At 43.4% G+C, this 27,968-nt stretch overlaps 1 protein-coding gene across 1 annotated transcript; it reads right to left on the reverse strand.

Moving 5' to 3' along the window:
* Positions 1–1,549: 1,549 nt before the first annotated feature.
* LOC120045064 (ubiquitin carboxyl-terminal hydrolase 32-like) lies at positions 1,550–27,637 on the reverse strand. Its single transcript, XM_038989907.1, has 34 exons — positions 27,455–27,637; positions 23,167–23,294; positions 13,501–13,606; positions 13,120–13,238; positions 11,930–12,089; positions 11,702–11,833; positions 11,509–11,616; positions 11,296–11,411; positions 11,081–11,143; positions 10,910–10,993; positions 10,741–10,802; positions 10,521–10,623; positions 10,213–10,408; positions 9,871–10,028; positions 9,597–9,737; positions 9,340–9,460; positions 8,175–8,329; positions 7,528–7,609; positions 7,367–7,441; positions 6,986–7,124; positions 6,718–6,823; positions 6,398–6,571; positions 5,891–6,065; positions 5,421–5,572; positions 5,200–5,317; positions 4,773–4,978; positions 4,473–4,657; positions 4,275–4,361; positions 4,060–4,180; positions 3,748–3,939; positions 3,275–3,518; positions 2,783–3,174; positions 2,554–2,646; positions 1,550–2,428 (listed from the first exon to the last, which is right to left on the reverse strand). The coding sequence occupies exons 1-34, from the start codon at positions 27,510–27,512 to the stop codon at positions 2,255–2,257; spliced, it is 4,725 nt and encodes a 1,574-aa protein (XP_038845835.1). The 5' UTR covers positions 27,513–27,637; the 3' UTR covers positions 1,550–2,254.
* Positions 27,638–27,968: the final 331 nt, after the last annotated feature.

The raw sequence follows: 27,968 nt of genomic DNA on the forward strand, positions 1-27,968 counted from the left end.
GCTTTGCTGCAGGAGGGAATAATGCACTTCAAAATATAGATGGCATCATGAGGGAGGAAAATTATGTAGATATTTTGAAGCAACATCTCAAGACATCAGTCAGGAAGTTAAAGCTTGGTCGCAAATGGGTCTTCCAAATGGACAATGACCCCAAGCATACTTCCAAAGTTGGGACAACAAAGTCAAGGTATTGGAGTGGCCATCACAAAGCCCTGACTTCAATCCTATAGAAAATTTGTGGGCAGAACTGAAAAAGCTTGTGCGAGCAAGGACTGAGTTTAAATGTGTTTGGCTAAGGTGTATGTAAACTTCCAACTTCAACTGTATACACTACCATTCAAAAGTTTAGGGTCACTTAGAAATGTCATTGTTTCTGAAGGAAAATCACATGTTTTGTCCATTAAAATAACATCAAATTGATAAGATATACAGTGTAGACATTGTTAATGTTGTCAATGACTTGTAGCTGGAAACGGCATATTTTTTATGGAATTTCTACATAGGCGTACAGAGGCCCATTATCAGCAACCATCACACCTGTGTTCCAATGGCACGTTGTGTTAGCTAATCCAAGTTTATCATTTTAAAAGGCTAATTGATCATTAGAAAACCCTTTTGCAAAGATGTTAGCACAGCTGAAAACTGTTGTTCTGATTAAAGAAGCTCAAGTAGTCTAAAGAAGGCCAGTTTTATTGCATCAGCATTTGTGGGTTCGATTACAGGCTCAAAATGTCCAGAAACAAAACTTGTTTCTGAAACTCGTCAGTCTATTCTTGTTCTGAGAAATGAAGGCTATTCCAGATCTCGTACAATGCTGTGTACTACTCCCTTCACAGAACAGCGCAAACTGGCTCTAACCAGAATAGAAAGAGTGGGAGGCCCCGGTGCACAACTGAGCAAGAGGACAAGTACATTAGTGTGTCTAGTTTGAGAAAGACGCCTCAAGTCCTCAACTGTCAGCTTCATTAAATAGTACCCGCAAAACACCAGTCTCAACGTCAACAGTGATGAGGCGACTCCGGGATGCTGGCCTTCTAGGCAGAGTTGCAAAGAAAAAGCCATCTCTCAGACTGGCCAATAAAAATAAAATATTAAGATGGCCAAAAGAACACAGATAGTGGACAGAGGACCTCTGTCTAGAAGGCCAGCATCCCAGAGTCACCTCTTCACTGTTGACGTTGCTGATAATAGGCCTCTGTACGCCTATGTAGATATTACATAAAAATCTGCCGTTTCCAGCTACAATAGTCATTTACAACATTAACAATGTCTACACTGTATATCTATCAATTTTATGTTACTTTAATGGACAAAAAGTGCTTTTCTTTCAAAAACAGACATTTCTAAGTGACCCCAAACTTTTGAACGGTAGTGTATATAAAGAATTGTGTTAAATTGGGCACAATGATAAAGTATGATACAGCCTGTTGGTGGCACTACTGTAATGACACGACTCTTGATGTGATAACATCACAATGTTGTGATGGAACAGACTGATATGTTGTTGGAATGGACCTGCACACAAATGGTACAAAGCAGATGCTACAGGAAGATTCTCTCAGATACTCTCACCTGAGGCTTTGTTCTTAAAAGACGTGACACGATAAACAAACAAAAGGTACATTGCAATGCAAATACATAAATGTAGTTCAGAAACACTGACTATAATCCAGGCCTATCGGTCTGGAGTCTAAATCATTTACATTTGAGGAGGACAACAAAAAAGGGAATTTTAGAATTGTGACATTGCATTTGACTACTGTCCAAAGCAGGGTATGATGAGGTAGTGAACACTTGCTTCTACTGCAATAATGTTTTGTATTATTCAATGAGGGGATGAAACTGCAGAGCATACCAATCAAAACATTAATGGCATATTGCAACTGGCATTGGTTTACAAAAAAAACCATACACTCCCACATTTGTCACATCTGGCCTAGGACCAACACCATGGGCCTAAGCATTGTCACTCCCCGACAAGGTGTTTGTGCCAAAACAAACCAATACACAGCCCTCCGTTTTGTTTGACATCGCAAGCGAGAAATAACTTGAGTACCATTACTTGAAAAAAAAAGATCCATCCACTATGAAGGTGTAAAAACGGTTGGTTGTCCACTTCTAACCACCAGGGATGATTTCTAAGCTTCAGCTCATCTCAACCTGAGAGATTTCAGAGTCAAATAGTAAGGTGGTTTTGTAGCACAAGCATGTCGATGAACCAGCAGCACATTGACACATATCGACAGACAGTCCATTACTGAAGAACACAGTACTTCTTATAGTCAGACTCAAAGTCCTCGTCCATGCAAGTTGTGTCGGCCATCTTTTTGCCGTCAGTTTTGGGCATGAACAGAGAATAATCCACTTCCTGCTGCTCATAGAACAGGATATAGGCAGAGTCTGCATCAATCTCCTCTGACTGCAACTCCTTAACACAGAAAACACAGTGAGGTTTGTTTATACTTGTGAACTTTAAATAACTGAGTTACAGATGACAATGAACACTGCATCACATAGCAGAGATATACGTTCTGTTTTTGGCATACAGCTTACCTTACAGCTACTGTCGTTGTAACAGTACCACTTTTCATTTGGGTTTTTGGCATATGTCACATAGTGGCCTCCTCCTAGGATCCCTGAATGGCACTGCAAACCCAAAAGTGATTGGGGGTTAGAGGATATTTCAGATGGTAGATAGACAGTCACTTTACTCTAAGGCTTCAGGCTAGAACAGTACAATTCTTACAGAGAAAAACAAATATTTGACCCGCTTAATACTTACTGAAATTGCATACAAGTTGTACATGGCATCCAGGTAGATTTTGTCTCTTTGGCCTTGGGAGGCCTCCAGATCCATGCTGTCCTCGGGGTAGCCATTGCTGTTTAGCTCAGACACAGACATTGTGTTGTCACATTCTCTGGCCGTGTCCTCACCAGAGGTGGAGTCACCGAGGCCTTCTCCCATGCTCCCCTTCCTCATCCTGCTGGCCTCCAGCTCCATGGGGCTCTCCCTGCCACTGTCCAGGCTCTCCTTACTGAGGGACAGTTGGTACCTGCTTCCCGTGGGAAACACCAGCCCACGGCCCTGTCTCCTGCCCTCACTCTGAGGGCTGCAGTTGGGGCAGACGTCTCTGCTGAGGGGGGTGCTGGCCATCCTCCCTGAGCACAGAGAGTCTGCAAACAGACACATATTCATAGAAGAACACCAGCCTCCTTTAAATAATAAGTGGGATATGACAGGTACATCTGAAACCCGTCAAGAATCTATACAAACCTTTCCCATTGTTGAGAGTCAGGGCAGGGTTACAGACAGTGTCTCCACCCCCAGACTTTTGCACTCCTCCCTCTGTGTCGTGTAGCTCCTCCCCCAGCTTATCCCTCCAGCTCTCTTGGCTTTGGTCTGCATCTCTTGGGGTCAGGAAAGCACTGGGGTCAAACGTCTCCCTGGGAAACCTAACAATCTTCTGGGATTTGATCCACCGCCCATTCATAAACTGGAACCGTTTTAAATGAATTATCTGCAATTCAAATGGACAGAATAAAGGGGTTTTAGAGTGGGTGGTGTCATGTGCAATCTTGCACTTCAGACATAGCATTGAAAATGTTTGAGTTGGGGTTTATTCATGTATATTTGAATAGGTTTCAACTGCTATTGACACATATGAATAGGCACATATACGTATTGACACATATGAATAGGGAGAGGACAGGGAAGTTAACGCAGAGGGAATGAGCTCTATGTCTGACCAGGATGGGCGGCAGCCTCCACAGGTCCAGTTTCTTGGTGGCCAGGCGGTGGGTCTTGCACTTGGAGCAGTAGTAGAGCTCATCTTCTCCCAGCTCTTCCTCACTGGTAAAGGCCTGCAGACAGCTGTCCAGACTGATGGGCTCTGCCTGGGCCCTGCGACTCTGTTCCACACTGGGGTGCTCCTCCACGATCTGCAGGACAGACAAACATTACTTAGTGTATGACGTATATCCATTAGATATCGAATAAATACATTGATATGACCCCTAGGGTTCCTGCTGCTGTTATCCCCAGCCTCATGTCTCTCTTACCCTCTCCTGAGAGGTCTGGTAGCGGAGGTGCAGAGCAGTGGGGTCCCAGTCCACAGCCATGAAGGCATTTCCCACAGCAGCCCTCTCATCGTTACACTCCACTGTGCAGCCTCTGCAGAACCTGAGGGGGACAACAATACAGGGTATGAAATGAACAGATTCTCTATCTTCAACCGTATAGTGATATGTTGTACTGTGGTGACAGACTTAATTACCTGTACCACGGACACCAAGCGCAGGAGTTGCCATCTTTCTGCACCACGCGCAGGGTGAAGGGATACTGGTAGCCCATGCTGTCATCACTGTGTTCACACACACACACAGATCAGCATCACACACCTGTACCTTTAGGAGAACACTGAACACTGCAAAGCCACCTGACAAAATACAGAGAGTGGTCTGGAGAGACTGACCAGTCCTGGGCGTGGTTGCTGGCCTCCTGAGGGGGCAAGGGACTGGCCAGGCGTGACACCTGGGTCCACACAGAATCATACAGGTCCCTGGTCCTGGTGTGGACTGTACATGGCACGATTAACGGCATCCCAAACAGGCTGGGGCGGTTCTTCTGACTGGACAGGAAGTATAACTCTGCCCGCATCTACAAAACAAACACAAATGACCCATGGTTTAGAAGTGAGCATTATATAGACTTTGACTAATCTTGATGCACTGCTAATCTTCTCTCCATCTTTAGCCCATCCTGCAGTTCTTACCATCTTCCTGTGGATGGTGATAATGTACCCAGTGAAGGGGCTGTCTGAAGGGAGCACCTCGGGGCCGTCGGGGAGACCGTTAGCAAGGCTGCCCTCTGTGCCACAGGGAACCACAGTGCTGGGCATGCCCTTGGGGATCAGTCCCAGGTTCAGAGAGTTACTGTCAGTTACCATGGTAGCGTTCCCATAGGCTAGTGCTTGAGCTTCTGGAGATGACACGAAGAACAAATGTTATACGTTATATTTTCTAGTGTCAAAGTATCTACCTTTTTTCATCTGTTTTATAGAACCTGTGCATTTGTTTACATTCCAAGGTGTGTTTGGTTGCTACTTCTTTGGATTCTAAACCCCTTTCATCACTTCTTACGGATTGCCTTTAAAAAAGGAATGAAACGTCGCTAATGAACAGAAGAACCAATTGGTATACCATCTGTTTGTGTGGGAGTGGACACCACAGACGTGGGTGCACTTGGCACCGGGATCTCAAACGCACACAGGAAGCCGCACACCGCCCGACGCACTTTCTGGTTGTCCAGTGGAAAATTCTAAAAATAGGGTAGACAGACAATCATTAGTCTACGTGCAGACTGTGATATTGACAGTGTGATGGATGGATGTACAGTGCTGGAGGATAGATGACGGCTCCACCTTAATGTTGGAGGCATGTACTTCAGCCAGGAGGATCTGCTCAGGATTCAGGCAGCAGAGCTCACTCAGGAGTCTCTTCAGGCCTGTGTACTTCTCATCCGCATTGAGCCGGAGCCCATACCGCACTGGGCATGACCCATCCAGCTTAATGACTGGACAGAGGAAGCAAAGAGAAAAGTGTTTCAGAGGCACGGGATCCAATATACATTCCCTCAAAAGACAACAGGAACAAAATAGCTTTCTGTTCAACACCACACTGTTACTGTAAAGCTCAGAGTCCAGTACAAGAAAGGGTGGACAGGCGACAGACTTCGAGACATATCTCCAATATGATGCTTATGTTTCATCTTTTGGAATGTATTTTCTGGATGTTGCACTGTAGTACTGTATACACTGCATTTCACTAAACCCACAATAAGATCTGCTAAATATGCGTACGTGACCAATACAATTTGATTTATAAGGCTCACCTATGATCTCTAAGTGCATGGAGTTATCCATGGGCAGAGGGAGAGAGAGGAAGTTGAAGGGATCAAAGCGTGCACTGACGTGGCCACAGGTCTTGCACTTGACCTGTGACCTGAGCTGGCCATGGAACAGGTCCACCACAATGGAGCGGTTTCTCCTCAGGTGATTCTCCCACGCCTGGGGGAACACAATTCACCATCATCACACCAGACAATAATATACGCCATTTAGCAGACACTTTAAGCCAAAGCGACTCAGTCATGCGTGCATACATTTCACATTTGGGTGGTCCCCGGGAATCGAACCCACTACCCTGGCGTTACAAGTACCATGCTCTACCAATTGACCTACAAAGGACAACTTCTAGCAGTTCAAGATGACACAGAAAGCTAATATTACACCTCCAAATCAATATTTATACTCCAACAGCTACATGAGGTGATTCACCTGAGGCCTTATTTCTGGATCTCCCCACCATGACGATAGGAACAGTGTGTATGAACTCTGACCTCAGAAGCAACCTCCCAGTCTGGTCGTCCGTCGCTGTCCTTCAGCTCCACGTAGGGCTTCTCGTGAACACGGTTCAGGTCCTCGTGAAGGCCATCCAGCAGGAAGGCCAGCAGCTCCTGGGAGTCCTGCTGCTGGAAGCCATTGAACCGGGGAGCGTACTTCGCTATCGTCCACTGAGGGAAGAGACGGAGGACAAGGAGAAAATGGAAAAAGACAACCATTTGACTCTTTATTTTTTAGGGTGAAAGAAAGTACTTTTAGGTTGGTAGTCTGTAGTGTTATTGGGGGGTGTCAGTTGGAGGCTTGTTTGTGGACATACTCTGAGTTTCAGAGGGGCCAAGTTCTTCTGTGTTCCGCTCCACAACTCCTGAACCAGATCACCATAGCATTTGGCCATGTGACCCCGCATCCCAATTGGATTGGTCCTGTTATGGACACAAACAGCACAAATTAAAAAGAAACTCACACAATTAATCTCTGCTTGCTGTGGATTTATCTGCCCAAAGAGTATAATAAGCATGTATAATAATACTTTCTTGTATAATAAGCATGCATTCTTTTAAGTCTAAAATAATGCACACGCATACCTGTTGAGCTCGTAAAGGTGGTTTCCTGAGGTGAAGTAGTCTGTGAGAGGCTTGGTGTTGCTCACACACTGGATACTGGAGTTCATGAAGCACGTGTTGCCAAGGTTGCTCAGTCCAGTCGCACCTTTCTCAGTAGGGACTGTGAACAACAGCAGGAGGCAACAGTCTGAGGACGCTATTCAACCATCAAAAGCTTCTACAGCAGTCAGTAGGACCCCTTCAATGTGTTTGGAGACAGCAAAACAAGTACTGTCTGACAGACTTATCTATAATACATCCAAGTAGCAATCAGCCCAGTTAATGTTAAATTATCAATAATGATTACATATAGGAGTGCTAATGTTGTGTTGGTGCTGTAACTGTATGCAGTGACGGTCTTACCATTGTGTCTGTTCATCCTGTTGCTGTTAGCGATGAAGGACATCTCCTCTGGCCAGCTCATGTCCTTGTTCCGAACTGATGAAAACAAAAAAGTGTCTTCATCTATTCATCCTGACAATACATGATGGAGCTATTAAAAACACAGTTGTTATGATGCATACCTTCTATGACCATGTACTGTTCATCTGGGATCTTCAACCCCTCCAGGGAATGGTCTTCATCATCAAGGAGGGTCAGATAATTCTGTGGAATACAATGTTTTGAACTGTAAAATTAGCGTGTGTGTGAGTATTTGAGTTTGAGTGTTTACTGTGCACGTCTGTGTGTGCAGTGTAGGGTTCTCCCCAGGATTTTTTTTAACAAGGTGTTGCTGATGAATCAGTCGAGGGGGAGGTCTCAAGGAGGGCCGTGGCCCCCTTTGGACTCAGAGATGTGTGTTTTTTGAACAACTAAGTGCCATTTCCTGCAATCTAGAGCCTTAAATGATAACAAATAAAGCAGCGCACACTGGTTAAGTGCAAAATAATTATTTTATATTCTTCACAGTATTTTTTCTAGAATTATCCTAGTAATGTCATTATTCAATGATCTACAGAACAGGGACCATCAGTATGAGGTCCAGGCAAGAGCAATTCAAGTAATTCACAGTGTGTGTGTTTACATTTTGTATATTTATTTATTTTGATTTATTTTTTTAATAGTGGCACAGCCAAGTCCACAAGGTGGCGCAGTGCCCCTCTTACATTCTTTGGGGAGAACCCTGCCATGTATGTTGACAAAGGGTCAACCTTCTATGAGTCACACCCACCTCATTGTTGTAGAGCCAGAGGCGCATGTCTTCCTCCTTGATGCGGAGTCTCTGGGACAGGTATTCATGGATGTCCTTGATGGTGCCCACCCTACTGAAACAGCCCGTGTAGACCAACACACGCTTTAGGGGGGCACTAGGTGAGGGAACGTTACCTGGGGGAGTTCAGGGAGACACCACGGATACATTGAACTGCTCTGCACACATGATTGGTAAAAAGCACAGGAATGGGTGTGGAAGAAAATTCACAGACCATGTTGCGGTGGCCAAATGCTCTGACATATAATGAGGCCCAGATCCTACATAGCCTATTTCAGCTCACACTGCAACACTGCCTGGCTGGGGCTGTGCGAACGTGATGAGCGGAGTGAAAGATTTATTTTTAGAACCGCTGCGCACAGGCATGAAAGTTGGTCTAATTTACTTAAAATGAAAGTCTGCTGAAGTGAGACTTTTTGTCCTTGTGTTTCTTGGCTATTTACATTGTTTTGTTCACAAGCTAGGTTGTTTTTCTATGTTTGAGTTTCAACAGCTAGGGAAGAGAATACAACGCTTCTACTAGACAAACTCAATCTCAGACACAAACATGACTCTAGTCGTGCTACCACGGTAACCTCCCGCCCTTACAGGGGCATGTGGACATCTGTCGTCTCATCTGTGATATTTTGGTTAAAAGACTCAGGTCACAAAAAAGGTAATTCAACATTTTTGTGTCCCTGTGCTGCCCCAAGTCTTGTGACGAATGTTCCCTCTAAGTGCCTTCCTCCTCCTGGACTGCTGTGCAGAAGAAATGCCAGCCCGCGCAGAGAATTCTAGTGATTAAACTACTTTGCCAAGTTACATACTTCCTTAAACAGATCAACGCTTCCCTCTAACGTGGGAATTATGTTTGCATCAATATAATATCAGCCCCCTTCAATGCAACCAACCAAATCTAACTTTGCAAGATTGAGTCGTGATTGTGTTGTAGGCAGAACGCATCTATCGCACGAGCGGTCTTTCAATCATCCGCAGTCGGGAGTGGACGTGCTTTTCAGATCAACATGCTGAATGGCCCTGGACACTCTTGGGCAGAAAGTCACTAGGGTACTCTGCTATTCTTGTCCCTCCATTGCTTTGTAACCTTTGGAGAAGTGCTGGAGACACATGCAGGGGAACCTCTTACCCATATTGACCCAGACGTTGTTCTGAGGGGTGCGTGCGGGGGGCTGCTGCTGCCTCAGGAAGAGCAGGTGTCGGGGTAACAGCTCCAGCTCAGCACAGTCTGTCTTGGTGTTTCTGATCACCTGGGAATGCCAACAGGAGAAGAGGGGATGGGAATGTGAGGTTATCACAATGTCAGGATCAATAGGGATGATAATGGTGACGGTTTAATGGAAAATCCACAAGTGGTCCTGCTTTACAGAGTTGAAATGTACGTACCGGCCTGGGGAGACTCAGGTTGGCTCCGTACCAGTGGTAGAGTGCCCTCCACACAGGCTCTGGCACAACCTCAAAGTCCCTGCCTAGAATCAGGGACGGGGAGCGCCTCAGTAGGCCCCCCTCCATAGTCAATGTGGGAGCCTAGGGGAACAGTTCAAGATAGACAGATTTAAAACTGAAACAATATGGCAAGGCCAGTTTGAAGAAGAGGAACATTTTAATCTCTAATTGAGTCCATCCCCTTCCACAGTGTTGTTTGTGGTGCCTAACTTACCTTTAAGGGCTCTGATGTGACCAGAGGCTGGTTATCGATGGCCCCAGGCCTTAGAACCACCATGTTCCCATCAGCCCCCAGGAAGCACTGGTTGTCTGTGTCATCATGCTGACGGGCAAAGCAGATATCCGTAGCAGTCGAGCCCCGGGGTAGAAGGCCTGAGGAGAGCAAATTAATGGTTTTCAATGACATTCAGTTGTACACTCACTCTCAGCACACAGTATGCAAGGCAAGGCAGGTATAATGAGTGGTACATTTCCTTATTATTAAGCTATACTAGTATCCAACTGTTTTGCTAATACTAAGTGTAACACGGGGTGCTGAGAATTCTTAGCCACTCACTGCCGCTGGTGGTCGTCTCGGAGGCCTCTGATGCACTGGAGATGTTGTCTGCGAACTTCTCCTCTGTGGAGCTGTAGGAGCTGGCCATGCTCTCCCCCTCTGGGCCTTGCTCTGCCCTGGCCTGGGTTCCGGCCCCTACACCACTCCTCACTGTGCCAAACACTAATGGCTGCTCCACCACGATATGCTTGTTATCCTGGAAGAGACGCCAACAACCACAATCACATCAGCAAAGAAATTAGTGTAGAATGGGCACAGTATGATAAACAGATGATCATGGTGTCAAGCAGCAAAAAAGCCTTGCTTACATATTTGACGTAGTCCCTCCACTGCTGCCACCACGGCACTGCTATGAGGAACCAGTAGTCTCCTGGCTGGAGGCCGTGTCTGCTCGCCCTCTCCAACCAGCCCCTGCAGACACAAGTGAGTGAGTTTGTGAGTGTTTGATTGATTGATTGATGAGGGGATAAGGAAGCATGTGTATGACAGCAGGAAAGGACACTGACATGGCGACACAGACACACATACCTGATTATCTGTCCCTCCTCTTCAGGGGAAGCAGGCCGCAGCCCCAGGACAATATGACACACCTAGAGACCAACACGATAGCAGAAGACTGGTGATCCAGCAGAACAAGAAAAGCACACAAAGCACATAATGTTGACCAAAGTAGAAACACATGGTGGCTGGCTCTTACCTGAAACAGCAGGTTGAGGAACTCATTGGCAAATGCACTCTTCACACTCCATATTTGGTAGTCCTCCAGGGTCAAATGCCCTTGCTAAAGAACACAACAACCACCAATAACAGGTTTCAACATTAAAGAAATCTGTATGAATCCAAAGTCACGCAAGCAGTAAGGTAATACCTTAGTGGTGTCATGCTCCTTCAGGATGTCTTCCACAATGGCATGGACATTAGTGTCCGCTTCCTTAAGGGACAGAGGCAGGGTAAGGCTTAAGTAAGAACCCAGAGTAGTAATGGGACAGGTTAAAACAAAACAATCTAACTACAAACATTACAACAGTTATCATTATCTACAGTATGTCCATCATATGTCCAGTCTGGCCAAATGGTACTTACAGGTAGAAGGTCTGTGCGATTGTCTTTCCACACCTCCAGTAATGCTCCAACCATTTCTGTGATTTCCTCCCGAGACAGAAGCCCATCATGGTCAACGTCAAACACTTTGAAACAGACTGGGGAGAAGAAACAAGAGGAAAGTTACACATTGAAACTGTCAATGTCATGAAAGAATGACAAACAGCAAGGCTTAGTGCTTGTGTATCTACTTACACTTCTGTCTCTCTGCCAAAGGCCCTCTGCAGCAAGCAGATAGTCCACATGAGATTTCCTTAAAATCTATGTGATTGTCCCTGTTTTCATCAAAGGCATGAAACAAACCTGCACAGAAGGAGAAATGGACGTAACGATCGCCTTCAAAAGAAGTATCCAATAAATCAGATCCACATCCTGCGTGTTCTCTTACCTTCACTTAGGGATGTATGAATAGTGGGAGAAACTAAAGCGACAAATGTTTCCAGGTCAAATCGTCCTGTCCGAGACTGAGCTTTCAGCAGCCAGTATCTCTTCTCCAGGTCAATGATATCCGATTCCTCTACTGCAAGAAAGAAAATCTATAAGTGGCATGACAAGACCCCTAGCCTAGGCTATTATTTAGTATATCTCCCAAAGGATCAGGATGACAGTCACTCACAGTGTGTTACTCCAGCCAAGGTCTGGTAGAAGGTGGGTGTGTCACTATCGTCTGTCAGAGTGACACACACCCCACTGGACAGGAGCCAGCGGGAGAAGGTGAAGGCATCCTTGTTCTGCAGGAGCCAGCTCTTAAACTTCTCATAATTTACCTTCTCACCCTGGTAAAGAAAATAACAGGAACTCCACTAAGCCTTGAACAAAGGTGCAAAACACATAGTGGAATTATCTTTCTGTGTCAAGTAGCATTAGCAGCCCTGTGCACTTTTATTTTATTGAACCTTTATTTAACTAGGCAAGTCAGTTAAGAACAAATTCTTCTTTACAATGACGGCCTACCGGGGAACAACTGCCTTGTTCAGGGACAGAACGACAGATTTTTACCTTGTCAGCTCGGTGATTCGATCCAGCAACCTTTCGGTTACTGGCCCAACGCTCTAACCACTAGGCTACCTGCCATCCCAAACAGGTAACATAAGTTCTGTCAGCAGCTTACAATTAGATAAGGATACATTAGGATATGTGGCATGTTTGTAGTGAACAAATAAAATATACCTGGTAAGCGTGTAATAGCAGATTTGCACCCACCCTGGTGGTCATACAGTTTGTGAAAACATGGCTGTCAAAATGTGTTTAAAACAGTCAAATACAGGTAACTGCTAAAATAAAGGAAATACTTGAGTAAATGAGGGATACAACGCATATTGAAAGCAGGTGCTTCTACACGTGTGGTTTCTGAGTTAATTAAGCAATTAAAATCCCATCATGCTTAGGGTCATGTATAAAAATGCCTAGTTGCCCAATATTTTGGATACCATGGCTAGAAGAAGAAATCTCAGTGACTTTGAAAGAGGGGTCTCAAAGGAGCATAGGGGGTTTGAAGTGTGTGTGTGTGTGTGTCTCTCTCAACCACCAGATCTCAAACCAATTTAACACTTCTGGAGTGGCACCCGAGACAGCGTTTTCCACAACCATCAACAAAACTCCAAATTATGTAATTTGTTGTGGAAGAATGGTGTCGCATCCCTCCAATAGAGTTCCAGACACTTTTAGAATCTATGCCAAGGCACATTGAGGCTGTTCTGGCAGTTCGTAGTGGCCCAACGCCCTACTAAGACACTTCATGTTAGCGTTTCCTTTGTTTTGGCAGTTACCCATACATATTCATTCAAATAAGGCATATGAGCTAACCTCAGAGAAACACTTTCTGAGAGAAAGTGGGATCTCTCCATCCACAGTCTGCAGCATACTTTCCATGTCCTCTCGCGTTGCATGATTGCCCAAATCGCTGGCAAACAGACTGAAAATGTCTGAAGGAGAACCACAAAAAGAAGCTTAGCCTTATAAGCAACTCTGTCATGTGTGATATTCACAAAGGGGGTGAATCGCATTATTAGACATTATCAAGAATACAAATTAGATACCACTACAAAAGAGGGGTCATTTTGTGAAGGTCTATTTGTTTGTTTTTATTCTCAGAGATCCTATTAAATTATATGATTATTCTTGTAATTACATGGTCAACACAAGCATCTATAGAGGTTCCATAAGTCTGTCGGTTACAATACTCACATTTAGCTTTTTCTTCATCACGTCCTCTAGTCAACAGAACCAGGCCAACAATTAGGTTGTTGAAGTGCAGGCCTTTAGAGGTCCCACCGAATGAGCTGTATATCACCTAGAAACAGGGGAAGGGAGCTGGGTTCAATTCAGGTAAACCTGTCAACTCATTCTGGTCCAGTCCTGACCTACTTGTTGTTGTAATTTGGAGAGTGAGTTCCCTTTCAGAAACCGATAAAAAGGTATATTATCTTTGATAACCCTGTCAGGTGGACTAAAGTTGAATTCAAATATGCAAGGTTGTCCAGGTTAGTAAGCTAGTTAGACTCATATCAGAAGAGCACAATAGGCTACAATCACTCCTGAGTCATTCCACCTTAAAAAACACAAGAAAGAGGATTGACACCCACCATCTCAGATTGTTCTGAAATTATTTATGTAGTTTGAAACAGATAAGCGTTCCTGAAACATTTTGTTGAAAGACCATTTGAACGCCCATTATACAACCTGATACTACCAGGTTCTGACCACTAGACGGTGGTGTTGCTAAACAGGCTCACTATTATATCCAGTTAGAAGTTGTCGATAAATAAAAACATTCAATACAAATGAATGGTTAAGATTAGGATTGGTTGAGATTCGGAACGAGGACAGGATAACCTCCCAATCAGAACAGCTGAAGTTAGGTACTACCCAGGTAGAGGTATAGGCGCAGGGGTTTTCAACCTCATGAGCAACATTTTATTGGTTGAGAATACATTGAGTATGTGGCCAAATCCCTTCAAAAGAGGTCTGGAGCGGTTAGACCTTTTCCGGTGAACAAGCAAACCACTAGGCTACAGCAGTTATAATGGTTCTGGTCTCTAAATGGTCTTCAAAAAGGTAAATATCCCCAAAGCACATTGTGTTTTGCAATAGTTTCTATTGGTGAAGGCTTAATTGTTTATATAATGGTGTATTGCGTAGGTTTAACGGTTTCTAATGGTAAATGTCCTAATTGGTTCTCTTTTTTTTAATAGGGTTGTCATGCTCAGCATTTCAGTCACTTGCCAATTGCTCCAACGTTTTGGGCTAGTAGGAAACCCCTTAATGAGAATTGCACCATATGGAAATACCTCAGAGTTGCCATTCAATGGACTATTCAAGGGCAGTTAGTTTGAAGCATGAGGTAGCTAAGAGTACAAACTAAAATTGTTTTCATGGAGGACAGGTTTGACTTAAGGATGACCACACAATTTGCAAAAGCTATTGATTATCTACTCAGACTTCCAAAGAAAATGTTGTGATCCATTTAATAATCACTAGAAAGCAGTAAATAGATCACTCAGAAGTAAATGTGGAGGTAGCTAAGAATTAAGGGAATGTTCAGTGAGCATGTCATCCCTGGAATTAAATTGCGTCCATGATGTCGCATTGCTTTCAATGAAAAGTGACAATGGAGATCCACATAATTCATCTGGTCATGATGTTGACAGTGAACAGGCTGCTAAAAGAATGAAGTCCTGTCTTGACTCCAGTTTAAGTGACATTGGTGTTAAGTCCACTACAGCTCAAAGGAGAGGCATCTCATTCCAAGGTATCCTGCGCAAAAATAAATCTTCATGTGCAGATCAAGTTCAAAGATGCACAATACACCATACATCAGCAGGCTGCTCAAGCTGTCAATGTATCTCCTGAGGAACTGGCGCCTCAGAGCAGCCTGAGATCTTTAAAGAAATTAATAAAAATGCTGAAGATCTTGACAGGCTCATTTACTTAATGAAAGAAAAAAAAGAATTATCCAGCAGAAAGTAAAAGACACATTAATAAATGTCTCCACCATCATGGTCTATAGTCAAAACTAAAAGAGGTCTTTAATGTCAGTGTTTACATAAGGGCAACAAGAAAACTGGCTTCAGAGAAAGGTATCATGGAGTTGCCAAAGCAGAACACTCTTTGGCAATGATTTTCCAGTTGAGGATTTGGTAATTAGATTCTACAATGACGATGTATATAGTAGACTTATGCCAGGAAAAAAGCATTTTGTCAAATTCAAAATTCACGAGCAGACAATAGTCATTCTGTGCAACCTTAAAGAACTGTATGCAGCTTTCAAAAAGAAACTGCAGTCTGTCCGAAGCATTGTGTGGCAGTCGGCTCATCTGGAACACATTCTGTGTGCATGTACAATACATCAAAATGGCACTAATGTTAAATGCAGTAAAGGTGGACAAGGACTGCCATGCATTTGTGGACCTGATGGTGTGGTGCATAGATGTGATGTGAAAGTGTTTTTCATAGAACAGGACATGGAAAATTTGCACATAGAACTCAGGGAAAGATATGCGAACACAATGACTCTGCCAGGACCCTGCAGCTTCCATCACTTTGTTCCACTCTACAAAAGCCTCATAGGAGCAGAGTTTCCAGTAACCAGGTTTCTATCCAACCACTTCATGCGGATAAATTACCTGACGAATGAAAAAAGTCACGACCGGGCTGATGGAAACAGGATACGCCAGTACAATTTCATATATGCCGACAGACAATTTGTTCATTTGACAAGGTGTCGGTAAAATTTCTTATGCGAGAAATGGCAGTGGAAATGCGCAAATATTGATATAATAACCATCATTTCGAAGTAAACCTGCGTGGTCCTCCCACTATGACTCGGGAAACCATGCAGTTTATTAGGCTACAGATTAAATAAGTTATGAACTTCACAGGGTGGTGAAAGTGCATTTGATGTGCTTGATGCTCCTTTAAAAAGTGAGGGTCTTATTCTAGTGACGATGATCGATGCTTGGCTGCCTTTTGACAAATACAAATTATATCGGTATATGCATAATATTTTCAATATAGGTAGCCTACCCGTACTGTATCTGCGAGCTGTTGGCTAGAGCGCAAGTGGCAAGACCAGAGTGGGCACGTTTGCTATATAACGCAACAGTTTGTGCCAAAACCATCAGTAGCATTAAATGCAATGAAACCCATTTAACTTGTATTTTACATTCAGTACATAGTCATTTAACCGCAAAAGTTATTTTATGTGCACTACGTCAAAAATGCCAACTTTTATCCATAATAAGTGAGTTATGGAAAAATATATGGTGGGAAAATGCACATTGTTTTATGCAGATTTTAAAATATTTGCATGAAAATCTGTCCAAAATTGAATGGAAACCTAGATACTGACACAGATTATGCCATTAAGTTTGACTTAGTCCTCGGAAAATCCATAGATATAAAATGGTGAATGTGCGAGCATCTGATTTTCTAGTTTGCTGCTATGATGAATACTAGATTGGAATTGTGGATGATAACATGGACGTAAAAGGTGAAATTCATGCATCCAAGTTATCCAGCAAGGTTATTTTCTTGGCCAAATAGAGAGGACACGTTATGTTCCAAAACAAGCATCATCTGCACCATTAAAGGGTTACTTCATGCTAGCAGATAGCTCAATGACTGAAAGTCTATGGGTAAGGCTAGTTAGTGTTGGATCGCAAAACTACCTCAACTTCCTTCATACTGGACACAGAGATATGGATATATTTTTTTTAACTTTCACCTAATGACAGGAACAGCACCATCTAGTGGTCAGAATTTGGTAATATCAGGTTGTATGTGGGCCATAAACCTAACTTTAATGACTAATTTCTTTGAACAGGGGGAAAAACATCAGATTAACAAGGAATACATTACAAAGGATGAAGAAGCAATACTCCCAAGCCACAGCTCCATACTGCTTGTCAGACATAAAGAACTGATACTGTATACTGGTTGTTATGGTGGGATATGTGGGTGGCTTTTGGCTTTTCCAAATCGGATGTTAGGTACTATATTTATTGAATATTATGTGAATCCTATAAATTAAAATGGCCTATATGGGTGCAATCAATTAGCTTAATTTCTCAGAGATCAAATAACATTACAGCATAATAATGTTGCAAGAATTAGAGGTCTTCACGTGTCCAAAAAGGAGGAGGGAGAGACAGCAACCAACCAAGCCAACTCACGCTATAGTAGACTAATAGTTGCCATAGCTAGGTTATTTATTATCAAATATGAATACATAGTACATTTGACTGCATCAAACTGGGAGAAGCTAGTTAAATTAGCTAACGTTAGCTAGCTAGGATAACTGAGGCTGCAGTGCATACACTTTCTCATCCTACGGTTGAGTGATAATGCCCTCGAAGCCGGTGTTTGGAGGATATTGGCACAGGTGTTGTTAGGCAACCCGTGCTAATATATCCTCCAAACACCGGCTTCGAGGGCATTATCACTTTAATACAACGGGTTACCAACGTATTAAAATAATGACTGACATATTTTCATTAATAACCTTATTTTGATTAATACTATTTCATCCTTCCACAAGATGTAGTCCCAACACAAATCTAGGGTTGCTACCCAAGCCAGCTTGTCGGTCGTTCTATTCGTTCGGTTACTAGAGACGCCTATCCTTCACCTTTAACCTTCAATTTCGTATTTTTAATTCCATTTACTAGATATCTATTAACTTTTGCCACACATGGAGTCGAGGCTATATGGCTGTAGCCTATTGCCAATCTACAGTACCAATCTACAGTACCAGTCAAAAGATTGGCAACACCTACTCATTCCAGGGTTTTTCTTTATTTTTACTATTTTCTACATTGTAGAATAATAGTGAAAACATCAAAACTATGAAATAACACATATGGAATCATATAGTAACCAAAAGTGTTAAACAAATCTAAACCAATTTTTGATTCTTCAAAGTAGCCACCCTTTGCCTTGATGACAACTTTGGACACTCTTGGGATTTTCTCAACCAGCTTCATGAGGAATGCTTTCCCAACAGTCTTGATGGAGTTCTTACATATGCTGAGCACTTGTTGGCTGCTTTTCCTTCACTCTGCAGTCCAACTCATCCCAAACCATCTCAATTGGGTTGAGGTCGGGTGATTGTGGAGGCCAGGTCATCTGATGCAACACTCCATCACTCTCCATGGTCAAATAGCCCATAAAAAGCCAGGAGGTGTGTCTTGGGTCCTTGTCCTGTAGAAAAACAAATGATAGTCTCACTAAGCGCAAACCAGATGGGATGGCATATTGCTGCAGAATGCTGTGGTAGCCACGCTGGTTAAGTGTGCCTTGAATTCAAAATAAATCACAGACCATGTCACCAGCAAAGCACCCCCACACCATCCGTTCACCTACTATGCGTCTCACAAAGACACGGCAGTTGGAACCAAAAATCTAATTTGGACTCATCAGAACAAAGGACAGATTACCACCGGTCTAATGTCCATTGCTCATGTTTCTTGGCCCAAGCAAGTCTTATTATTGGTGTCCTTTTTTGCAGCAATTCGACCATGAAGGCCTGAATCACACAGTCTCCTCTGAACAGTTGATGTTGAGATGTGTCTGTTACTTGAATTCTGTGAAACATTTATTTGGGCTGCAATCTGAGGTGCAGTTAACTCTAATGAACTTACCCTCCGCAGCAGAGTTAACTCTGGGTCTTCCTTTCCTGTGGCGGACCTAATGAGAGCCAGTTTCATCATTGTGTTTAGTTTTTGCGACTGCACTTGACGAAACTTTCAAAGAAATTTTCCACATTGACTGTCTATGTCTTAAAGTAATGATGGATTGTTGTTTCTCTTTGCTTATTTGAGCTGTTGTTGCCATAATATGGACTTGGTCTTTTACCAAATAGGGCTCTCTTCTGATTGGCTCAAACACATTAAGAAAAAAAATTCCGCTGTTTAACTTTTAGCAAGGCACACCTGTTAATGGAAATGCTACCTCATGAAGCTGGTTGAGAGAATGCCAAGAGTGTGCAAAGCTATCATCAAGGCGAAGGGTGGCTACTTTGAAGAATCTCAAATATAAAATATATTTTGATTTGTTTAACACTTTTTTGGATACTACATGATTCCATGTGTCATCTTATTGTTTTGATGTCTTCACTATTATTATACAATGTAGAAAATAGCAAAAATAAAGAAAAACCCTGGAATGGGTAGGTGTGTCCAAACTTTTGACTTTCCACTCTCGTGAAAAGCAAAACCATCAGCATAAATTATAAAATGTCTCGCTCTCTACTGCAGCAGTCATGTTCGGCCTTCCAGACAAGTCACTTAAAATTACACATAGCCGATACCTGTCACAATTATATCAGATCCAAACCAGAAGGGTCGGAAACTTTCCGATAACTTCCCATGGAAAATGTCCGGAAATTTAAGTCCTGGAATTTGGGCGGTTTTGCTTAAATTCATCAAAAAAAGTTAGCGACCCTTTTTTGTGAGATACATAAGGCAATTCTAGGTCTTGTGGCATATTTTGGTTAAACTATCCCCAATTCAATGGAATCGCAACCCTCTGCATGCACAGTGCATTCTTCCATCACATTCGCAGTGCACTCTTCCATCACATGTACAGCTGATTCTCAAGATCTTGCACACTAATGAGATGCTATTGAGCCCACACAACTACACTGTCTGAGCCAAGGACTACATGCATTCTGTTAAGTTTTGATTACAATAGTGGGTGGGGTGAATTTATTTGATACGACATACATGATTTTTTGTTAACTAGTAAATAGTAGCCTACAGCAACATACATGATTTTTTGTTAACTAGTAAATAGTAGCCTACAGCAAAGTGTGTTTAAATAATTTCTAACTTGTTAACAATTTCTGCTAGTTAGTTTTTGCTACCATGTGGGTTTTAGCTTGCTTGAGCCTGCTAACTGAGGAGTGTTAATTCCCCTGTTTCCATACATGTTTAATTTTTTTAACATTTATCTTACAAAGGAGTTGTTTAATTTAACTACTTAACTATTTATCTGTACATGGAATTGTATTTGTTGTTTTTTTAACTCATTTTTTCAAATCTTTACAGGAAAATGCCACATCTGATGTGTGGAGACATTTCACTGCAGCTAATGTAGAAGGAAGCTGTGTACATTTTCAAATACTGTGCCAAATCATATGTGAAGAATGCAACAAAGAGGCAGAATCATCTGGCCAAGTGCATAAAGTTCCCTCAGCGCTCACAACAAGCAATCTCTGACAAATGTCCCTCTACCTCTATTTGAGGTGAAAATTATGAATCAGACACCTTATCGATAGCAACAGCTTATGGTCCTTCTGGAATCAGAAGTTTTTTTGACTGAATGGAGGAACATAGTCAGAGAAATGCTGATGAATGTCTTGCTCGAGCTGTGTATGCATCTGGTTCACCTCTGATGCTCACAGGCAATGTGTATTGGAAGAGATTTCTGAATATTCTTCGCCCAGCATTCACCCCTCCAACCAGACATGCTTTATCTACTCATTTGCTGGATGCAGAGTTCAACAGAGTTCAAGTGAAGGTCAAGAAAATCATAGAGAAAGCAGACTGTATTGCAATCATCTCTGATTGGTGATCGAATGTTTTCGGGCAAGGAATAATTAACTATATCATCTCCACCCTTCAAACAGTATTTTACAAGAGCATAGACACAACAGTCTCTACATTGCAGATGAGCTGAAGGCAGTCAATGACCTTGGAACACAGAAGGTATTTGCACTGGTGACAGACAATGCTTCGAACATGAAGGCTGCTTGGTCTAAAGTGGAGTAGTCCTACCCTCACATCATACCCATTGGCTGTGCTGCTAATGCGTTGAATCTGCTCCTCAAGGACATCATGGCACTGAAAACAATGGATACCCTCTACAAGAGAGCCAAGGAAATGGTAAAGTATGTGAAGGGTCATGTAGTTATAGCAGCAATCTCACCAAGCAAAGACTGCTGAACAATTAATAAAATCGCCACCGGACAATTTACATTGACGACCCCCCCCCCCCCCCCCCCCCCCTCCCGTACACTGCTGCTACTCGCTGTTTATTATCTATGCATAGTCACTTCACCCCCACCTACATGTACAAATTACCTCAACTAACCTGTACCCCCGCTGACTCGGTACCGGTGCCCCCTGTATATAGCCTCATTATTGTTACTTTAGTCTACTTGGTAAATATTTGAACTCTTCTTGAACTGCACTGTTGGTTAAGGGCTTGGAAGTAAGCAGTTCACGGTAAAGTCTACACTTGTTGTATTCGGTGCATGTGACAAATAATGTTCGATTTGAAGTGAGAAGAATAAGAACACCACATTGAAGCTGCCCAGCAACACCCGTTGGGGTGGTGTTGTCATGATCATGTTTGACAGTCCCCTGGGGGGGGGGGGGGGGAGTCTCTCCAAGAAATGGCCATATCACAGTCTGCCGATATGGACAGCCCCATCAAGAGAATCCTCGTGGATGATGTATTTCGGGAAAGAGTGGTAAGCAGCCTGAAACTCCTGAAACCTATAGCAGTAGCCATTGCACAGATTGAGGGAGACAATGCCATCCTGTCTGATGTTCAGACTCTGCTTGCAGATGTAAGAGAAGAAATCCACACTGCCCTGCCCACTTCACTGTTGCTCCAAGCAGAGGAAACTGCAGTACTGAAATACATCAAAAAGCGTGAAGACTTCTGCCTGAAGCCCATACACGCCGCAGTGTACATGTTGGACCCCAAGTATGCTGGCAAGAGCATCCTGTCTGGTGCAGAGATCAACAAGGCCTATCGTGTCTCGCCACCTTGGCCTGGAAGAGGGCAAGGTTCTTGGCAGTCTGGCGAAGTACACTTCTAAGCAAGGGCTTTTGGATGGCGATGCAATATGGCAGTCGTGCCAACATATCTCATCAGCCACCTGGTGGAAGGGACTTTGTGGATCTGAGGTGCCTTCCCCTGTTGGAGAATTTGGAGAATCAATCATTCTCCAAATTCCACAAACAGCAGCCGCCTCAGAACGCAAAAGGTCCTTGTTTGGGAACACACACACCAAAGCACGCAACAGGCTGACCAATACATGGGTTGAAAAATTGGTGGCCATCCGGGCAAATTTTGGGGCTTTTTGAGCCTGACAATGAGCCATCCTCAACAGGGTTGGAAAGTGACAGTGAAGATGAGGCCTCAGAGTCTGATGTTCAAGAGGTGGACATTGAGGAGGTCCAGGGAGAAGAAATGGAAGCCTGAGAGGAAGACAACAAAACTTTAGTTTCTAGACTATCATTTTACGGATGTATGTTGAAAACGTTTTTGGGATCCTCGATGAGGCAGTCAATATCGGCAGATGCGATGGATCAGTGGGGATCATTCAATATTCCCTTTTGTTGTTCAGTGAAATCATCCCATGTGAAGAGTCAACTAATTTAATTAAAGTTCAATTCGTAACTAAAGTTGTTTTTTTTTCTATTGGAAGGATTTTATAATTTGCAATTATGTCTACTTATGATAAGATAAAAAGATTTGTTTCTGTCTCCATATGATAAGGTAAATATATCCAATGCAAAATACATCTACATTTAAATGGTATTAATATTTATTTGCATAAATTCCCGTTAAATCCCACAGAAAGTTTCCACCTCTGAATATTCCCCAAAATGTGCAAACCGACTTGTGACATAGAATTCTGGATCCGGAAAGGTGGTCTCGGGTACAGGTGGATCCGTGAAGACCTCTAGCAGGAATGCTCCTCTTATCTGTTTCTAACTACAGAAACGATGTCAGAACAATCTGAAATGGTGGATGTCATGGCTTGCGGAAATGACATGGAGACTCTCCCATCAGACCTCATGTAACACTGGGGCCGTCTGTCTGTTGAACAAGGCTCACCTCAGCAATCCTGGGTGGTACGACGTCTCCCAGCACCTCCCTGAGGAAGCACTGCTGGCTCATGTAACAGGACAGGCCACTGGTCCTCCGGAAGGCATCCTTCAGACGCTGGAGCTCCACATTAGTTACTGGGAGGGATAGAGACACAGAGATTGTGAAGAAGCTTTTCTGTGAATTAAAACATGGACTGTATGGTCAGGCAGAGCATTAAACCATGGTCACCAATACAATCTTAGGCAGTCTAAACCAAACCCACAACCACAAAAGCTATTAAATTGTATTACCATAGCAACTATCATAACTAATCAGTAATTGCGGGAAGGTATATGTCTGCCACCCAGCCAGATTTAGAAATGCTTGCAAGTGCTCAGCACTACAATAGGGAACTGGCAGACGCACATACACCACCATCATCATCATCATCAACAACAGCAGTATACTGCTAGTTAGCTTCGTCAGCTGTTAGCTACAGTGCCTTTGGAAAGTATTCAGACCCATTTACGTTTTCCACATTTTGTTACAGCCTTACTCTAAAATTAATTAAATAAAAATCCTCAGCAATCGTCACACAATACTCTATTGTGACAAAGCAAAAACTGGTTTTTATTCATTTTTGCAAATGTATTACAAATAAAAAAACATAGCTAATTTACAAAAGTATTCAGACCCTTTGCTATGAGACTTAATTGAGATCGGGAGCATCCTGTTTGCATTGATCATCCTTGAGATGTTTCTACAACTTGGAGTCCACCTGTGGTAAATTCAATTGATTGGACATGATTTGGAAAGGCACACGTCTAAATAAGGTCCCACAGTTGACAGCACATGATACAGCAAAAACCAAGCCATGAAATTGACGGGATTGTCCATAGAGCTCCGAGACAGGATTGTGTCGAGGCACAGATCTGGGGAAGGGTACCAAAGAAATTCTGCAGCATTGAAGGACCCCAAGAACACAGTGGCCTCCATCATTCTTATATGGAAGAAGTTTGGAACCACCAAGACTCTTCCTAGAGCTGGCTGCCCAGCCAAACTGAGCAACTTGGGGAAAAGGGCCTTGGTCAGGGAGGTGACCAAGAACCCGATTGTCGCTCTGTCAGAGTGACAGAGATCCTCTGTGATGATGGGAGAACCTTACAGAAGGACAACTATCTCGGAATCACCCCACCAATTAGGCCTTTATGGTAGTGGCCAGACGGAAGCAACTCCTCAGTAAAAAGCACATGACAGACCATGAGAAACAAGATTCTCTGGTCTGATTAAACCAATAATGAACTCTTTGGCCTGAATGCCAAGTGTCACCTCTGGAGGAAACCTGGCACCATCCCTACGGTGAAGCATGGTGGAGGGAGCATCATGCTGTGGGGATGTTTTTCAGCGACAGGGACTGAGAAACTAGTCAGGATGCAGGCAAAGATGAACGGAGCAAAGTACAGAGATCCTTGATGAAAACCTGCTCCAGAGCGCTCAGGACCTCAGACTGGGGAAAAGGTTCACCTTCCAACAGGACAACAACCCTAAGCACACAGCCAAGACAACACAGGATGGAGGCGAAGATGTATACTAGCAGTATACTGCTAGTACATCACCAGGGCCAAGCTTCCTGCCATCCAGGACCTCTATATCAGGTGGCAAGCTGTACCAGAGCGCCAAGTCTAGGTCCAAGAGGCTTCTAAACAGCTTCTAGCCCCAAGTCGATCGGACTTGAACCCGATCGAAAATCTCTGGAGAGAACTGAAAATAGCTGTGCAGCAACACAGTTGCACAACACAACCTCTGTCCAGTGTCTGTTCTTTTGCCCATCTTAATCTTTTATTGGCCAGTCTGAGTGTTGCTGCACAGCTATTTTCAGTTCTCTCCAGAGATTTTCGATCGGGTTCAAGTCCGGGCTCTGGCTGGGCCACTCAATGACATTCAGAAACTTGTCCCGAAGCCACTCATCAAGTTGTATGTCACATGGGCCGAATACAACAGTGAAATGCTTACTTACAAGCCCTTATCCAACAATGCAGTTAAGAAAATACCAAAAAAAATTAAGATAAAAGTAACAAATAATCCAACCTGACAGAGCTTGAGAGGATCTGCAGAGAGGAATGAAACACTTTTTGCTATGTCATGAAGGGGTATTGTGTGTTGATTGATAAGGAAAAACAAACATTGAATCAATTTTAGAATAAGGTAACGTAACAAAATGTGGAAAAAGTCAAGGGGTCAGAATACTTTCCAAATGCACTGTATATGGCTTTTCTAGGTCACTGATTGCACAAGTTCCAGCTCGAGGCTAGGCCTGAATATCATATCATAACTAGAAACATTGGCACAGCAGATGGCAGACACAATGTCAACAATACAGTATTGGCAGAGACAAATAGACCAACATCAGTATACTGCTAGTTAACGTTAGCTCGGTCAGCTGTTAGCTAACTATACTGAAGAATGCAACATGTACGCAACATGCTACAATTTCAATGATTTTACTGAGTTAGTTCATAAGGAAATAGATCAATTGAAATAAATTAATTAGGCACTAATCTATGGATTTTACATGACTGGGCAGGGGCACAGCCATGGGTGGGATTGGGAGGGCATAGGCCCACCCACAAGTCCTCAACTGGCAGCTTCATTAAATAGTACCCGCAAAACACCAGTCTCAACGTCTACAGTGACAAGGCGACTCTGGGATGCTGGCCTTCTAGGCAGAGTTCCTCTGTCCAGTGTCTGTGTTCTTTTGCCCATCTTAATCTTTTATTTTTATTGGCCAGTCTGAGATATGGCTTTTTCTTTGCAACTCTGCCTAGAAGGCCAGCATCCCAGAGTCGCCTCGTCACTGTTGACGTTGAGACTGTTGGCATTATGCATTTGGGCAGGTAGCGTTCTACTGGCATCCGCCAAACCCAGGTTCGTCCGTCGGACTGCCAGATGGTGAAGCGTGATTCATCATTTCAGAGAATGCGTTTCCACTGCTGTTTCCACTGAGTCCAACAGCAGTGAGCTTTACACCACTCCAGTCGACGCTTGGCATTGCGCATGACGATCTTAGGCTTGTGCGAAGCTGCTCTGCCATGGAAACCTATTTCATGAAGTGCCCGACAAAAACAGTTATTGTGCTGATGTAGCTTCCATAGACAGTTTGGAACTCGAGGACAGACAGTTTTTATGCTCTTTAGCACTCTGCGGTCCCGTTCTGTGAGCTTGGGTGGCCTACAACTTCACGGCTGAGCAGTTGTTACTCCTAGACGTTTCCACTTCACAATAACAGCACACACAGTTGAACTGACTTGTTAGAAAGGTGCCACGTTGAAAGTCACTGAGCTCTTGTTTGTCTATGGAGATTGCATGGCTGTGTGCTCGATTTTACACACCTGTCAGCAACGGGTGTGGCTGAAATAGTCAATGGGTGTCCAGAGCAAGGGGTGTCCATATACTTTTGTATATATAGTGGATCATGAATATTTAACATTTTAACACGGCGGGGGTTAAATTAATCTCACACGGGTGGCCTGTGTGTGTTTTAGATCTGTTGAAAGTTGATTTGGAACTGGGCTGCCTCCCAGGCATGAGCCAGGAGACCCTTTCAAAGCCCACCTCGATGTCAGCTCAAAACAATTGTGACATAATTAAGCACGTGTAGTCATTAGTAGGATTCTGTGTTATCCCATGCAAAAGTTATTGTTTTTGATAAAAACGCTTCATCTGCCTTCCCAATAAAAAATAGTTCGAAAATTTAGGAAACGATGCGTTTCTGGACGATGCTTTGTTGACAAAATGACCAAGCTACACAAATTACTGTTGCGCTCCTCCCTCCCATTTTCGCCCGATGACGTGACTGGCCTTTGCCTGGTGCCCCGCGGCTCAGCATAATCGAATCCGCCCATTCACACAGTACCACCAGGCACACACAATGTCAACAAACAGCGGCTACTTGGTGTCATTAATTTACTTCTAGATGACCGAAGTGGAGATAGCTCTAGTTCTTAGTTTCCGGTCGTTGGCCTCTACCTGATCCCGAGGGCAGTAGCGGTTTTAGGGTCAATTAGGTAGCCTGTTAATTTACCTAGCTAACCGCCTACCTGGACCCCTGGTATATTTGAATTACACTTTAGTACACTTGACACGGTTATCTAGCTAGTTAGTTGCCTGTCCCAATGTTGTTCGCCATCTACCTAGTAACGTTAGTACTGTTAACACATTACCCATCCAACAGTTAGCTAGCCTTACCTTCATTAGCTAGCTGTCTATCACGCTAATGTTTACAGCTAGCCAAGGTTAGCAAATGATCAATTGTTACCTCTGTTGATGGCCTCTTCGTACGAGAGGAAACCTATCCTTGACTCTTTGGCTCCCATGTTTTTCTCATTTCATAGCAACATCTTAACAAATAAAACAGGTTGTTAGGAACTGCTTTGTTCGTTTAGCTTATACACGGCAGTCAAAACTATCTAAAAATGTAGCCAGCTATGCGTCTACTGGCGCCTTGCCAACGCCAACCCCTCGAGTCACGTGATCACCTGTCAAGGCCCTTGAATTATTTCAGGAATGTGCGTATACATATTCAATACTTACTGACAAGCTATTTAGTAATCCTTGTAGTATTTATTAGCAAATAATAACGGACACAGAGTCATGTACAAACAAGTTTAATATCTTAATGGTGGTGCATTAGACTGTGCAGTGGCGGAGTCCTAGCCTGGGTGGCAGTTTAGTTAGCAGACATTCCATTCCTTGCTACTGCCACTGGAATGTTAACTAAAAAGACTGCTACCCAGTCTAGCAGAGTTCTGCTGGAGCTTGCGTCACATACA

This window comes from Salvelinus namaycush, chromosome 3, assembly GCF_016432855.1.
Source record: "Salvelinus namaycush isolate Seneca chromosome 3, SaNama_1.0, whole genome shotgun sequence".
Lineage (NCBI taxonomy): Eukaryota > Metazoa > Chordata > Actinopteri > Salmoniformes > Salmonidae > Salvelinus > Salvelinus namaycush.

Coding starts and splice junctions, on each gene's coding strand:
- LOC120045064 (XM_038989907.1), bottom strand. CDS start 27,512: ATGGGAGCCAAAGAGTCAAGGATAGGTTTCCTCTCGTACGAAGAGGCC. Junction 11,144..11,295: donor ATCGCACAGACCTTCTACCT/GTAAGTACCATT, acceptor CTGTCCCTTAAG/GAAGCGGACACTAATGTCCA. Junction 10,029..10,212: donor CGAGACGACCACCAGCGGCA/GTGAGTGGCTAA, acceptor TGCTCTCCTCAG/GCCTTCTACCCCGGGGCTCG.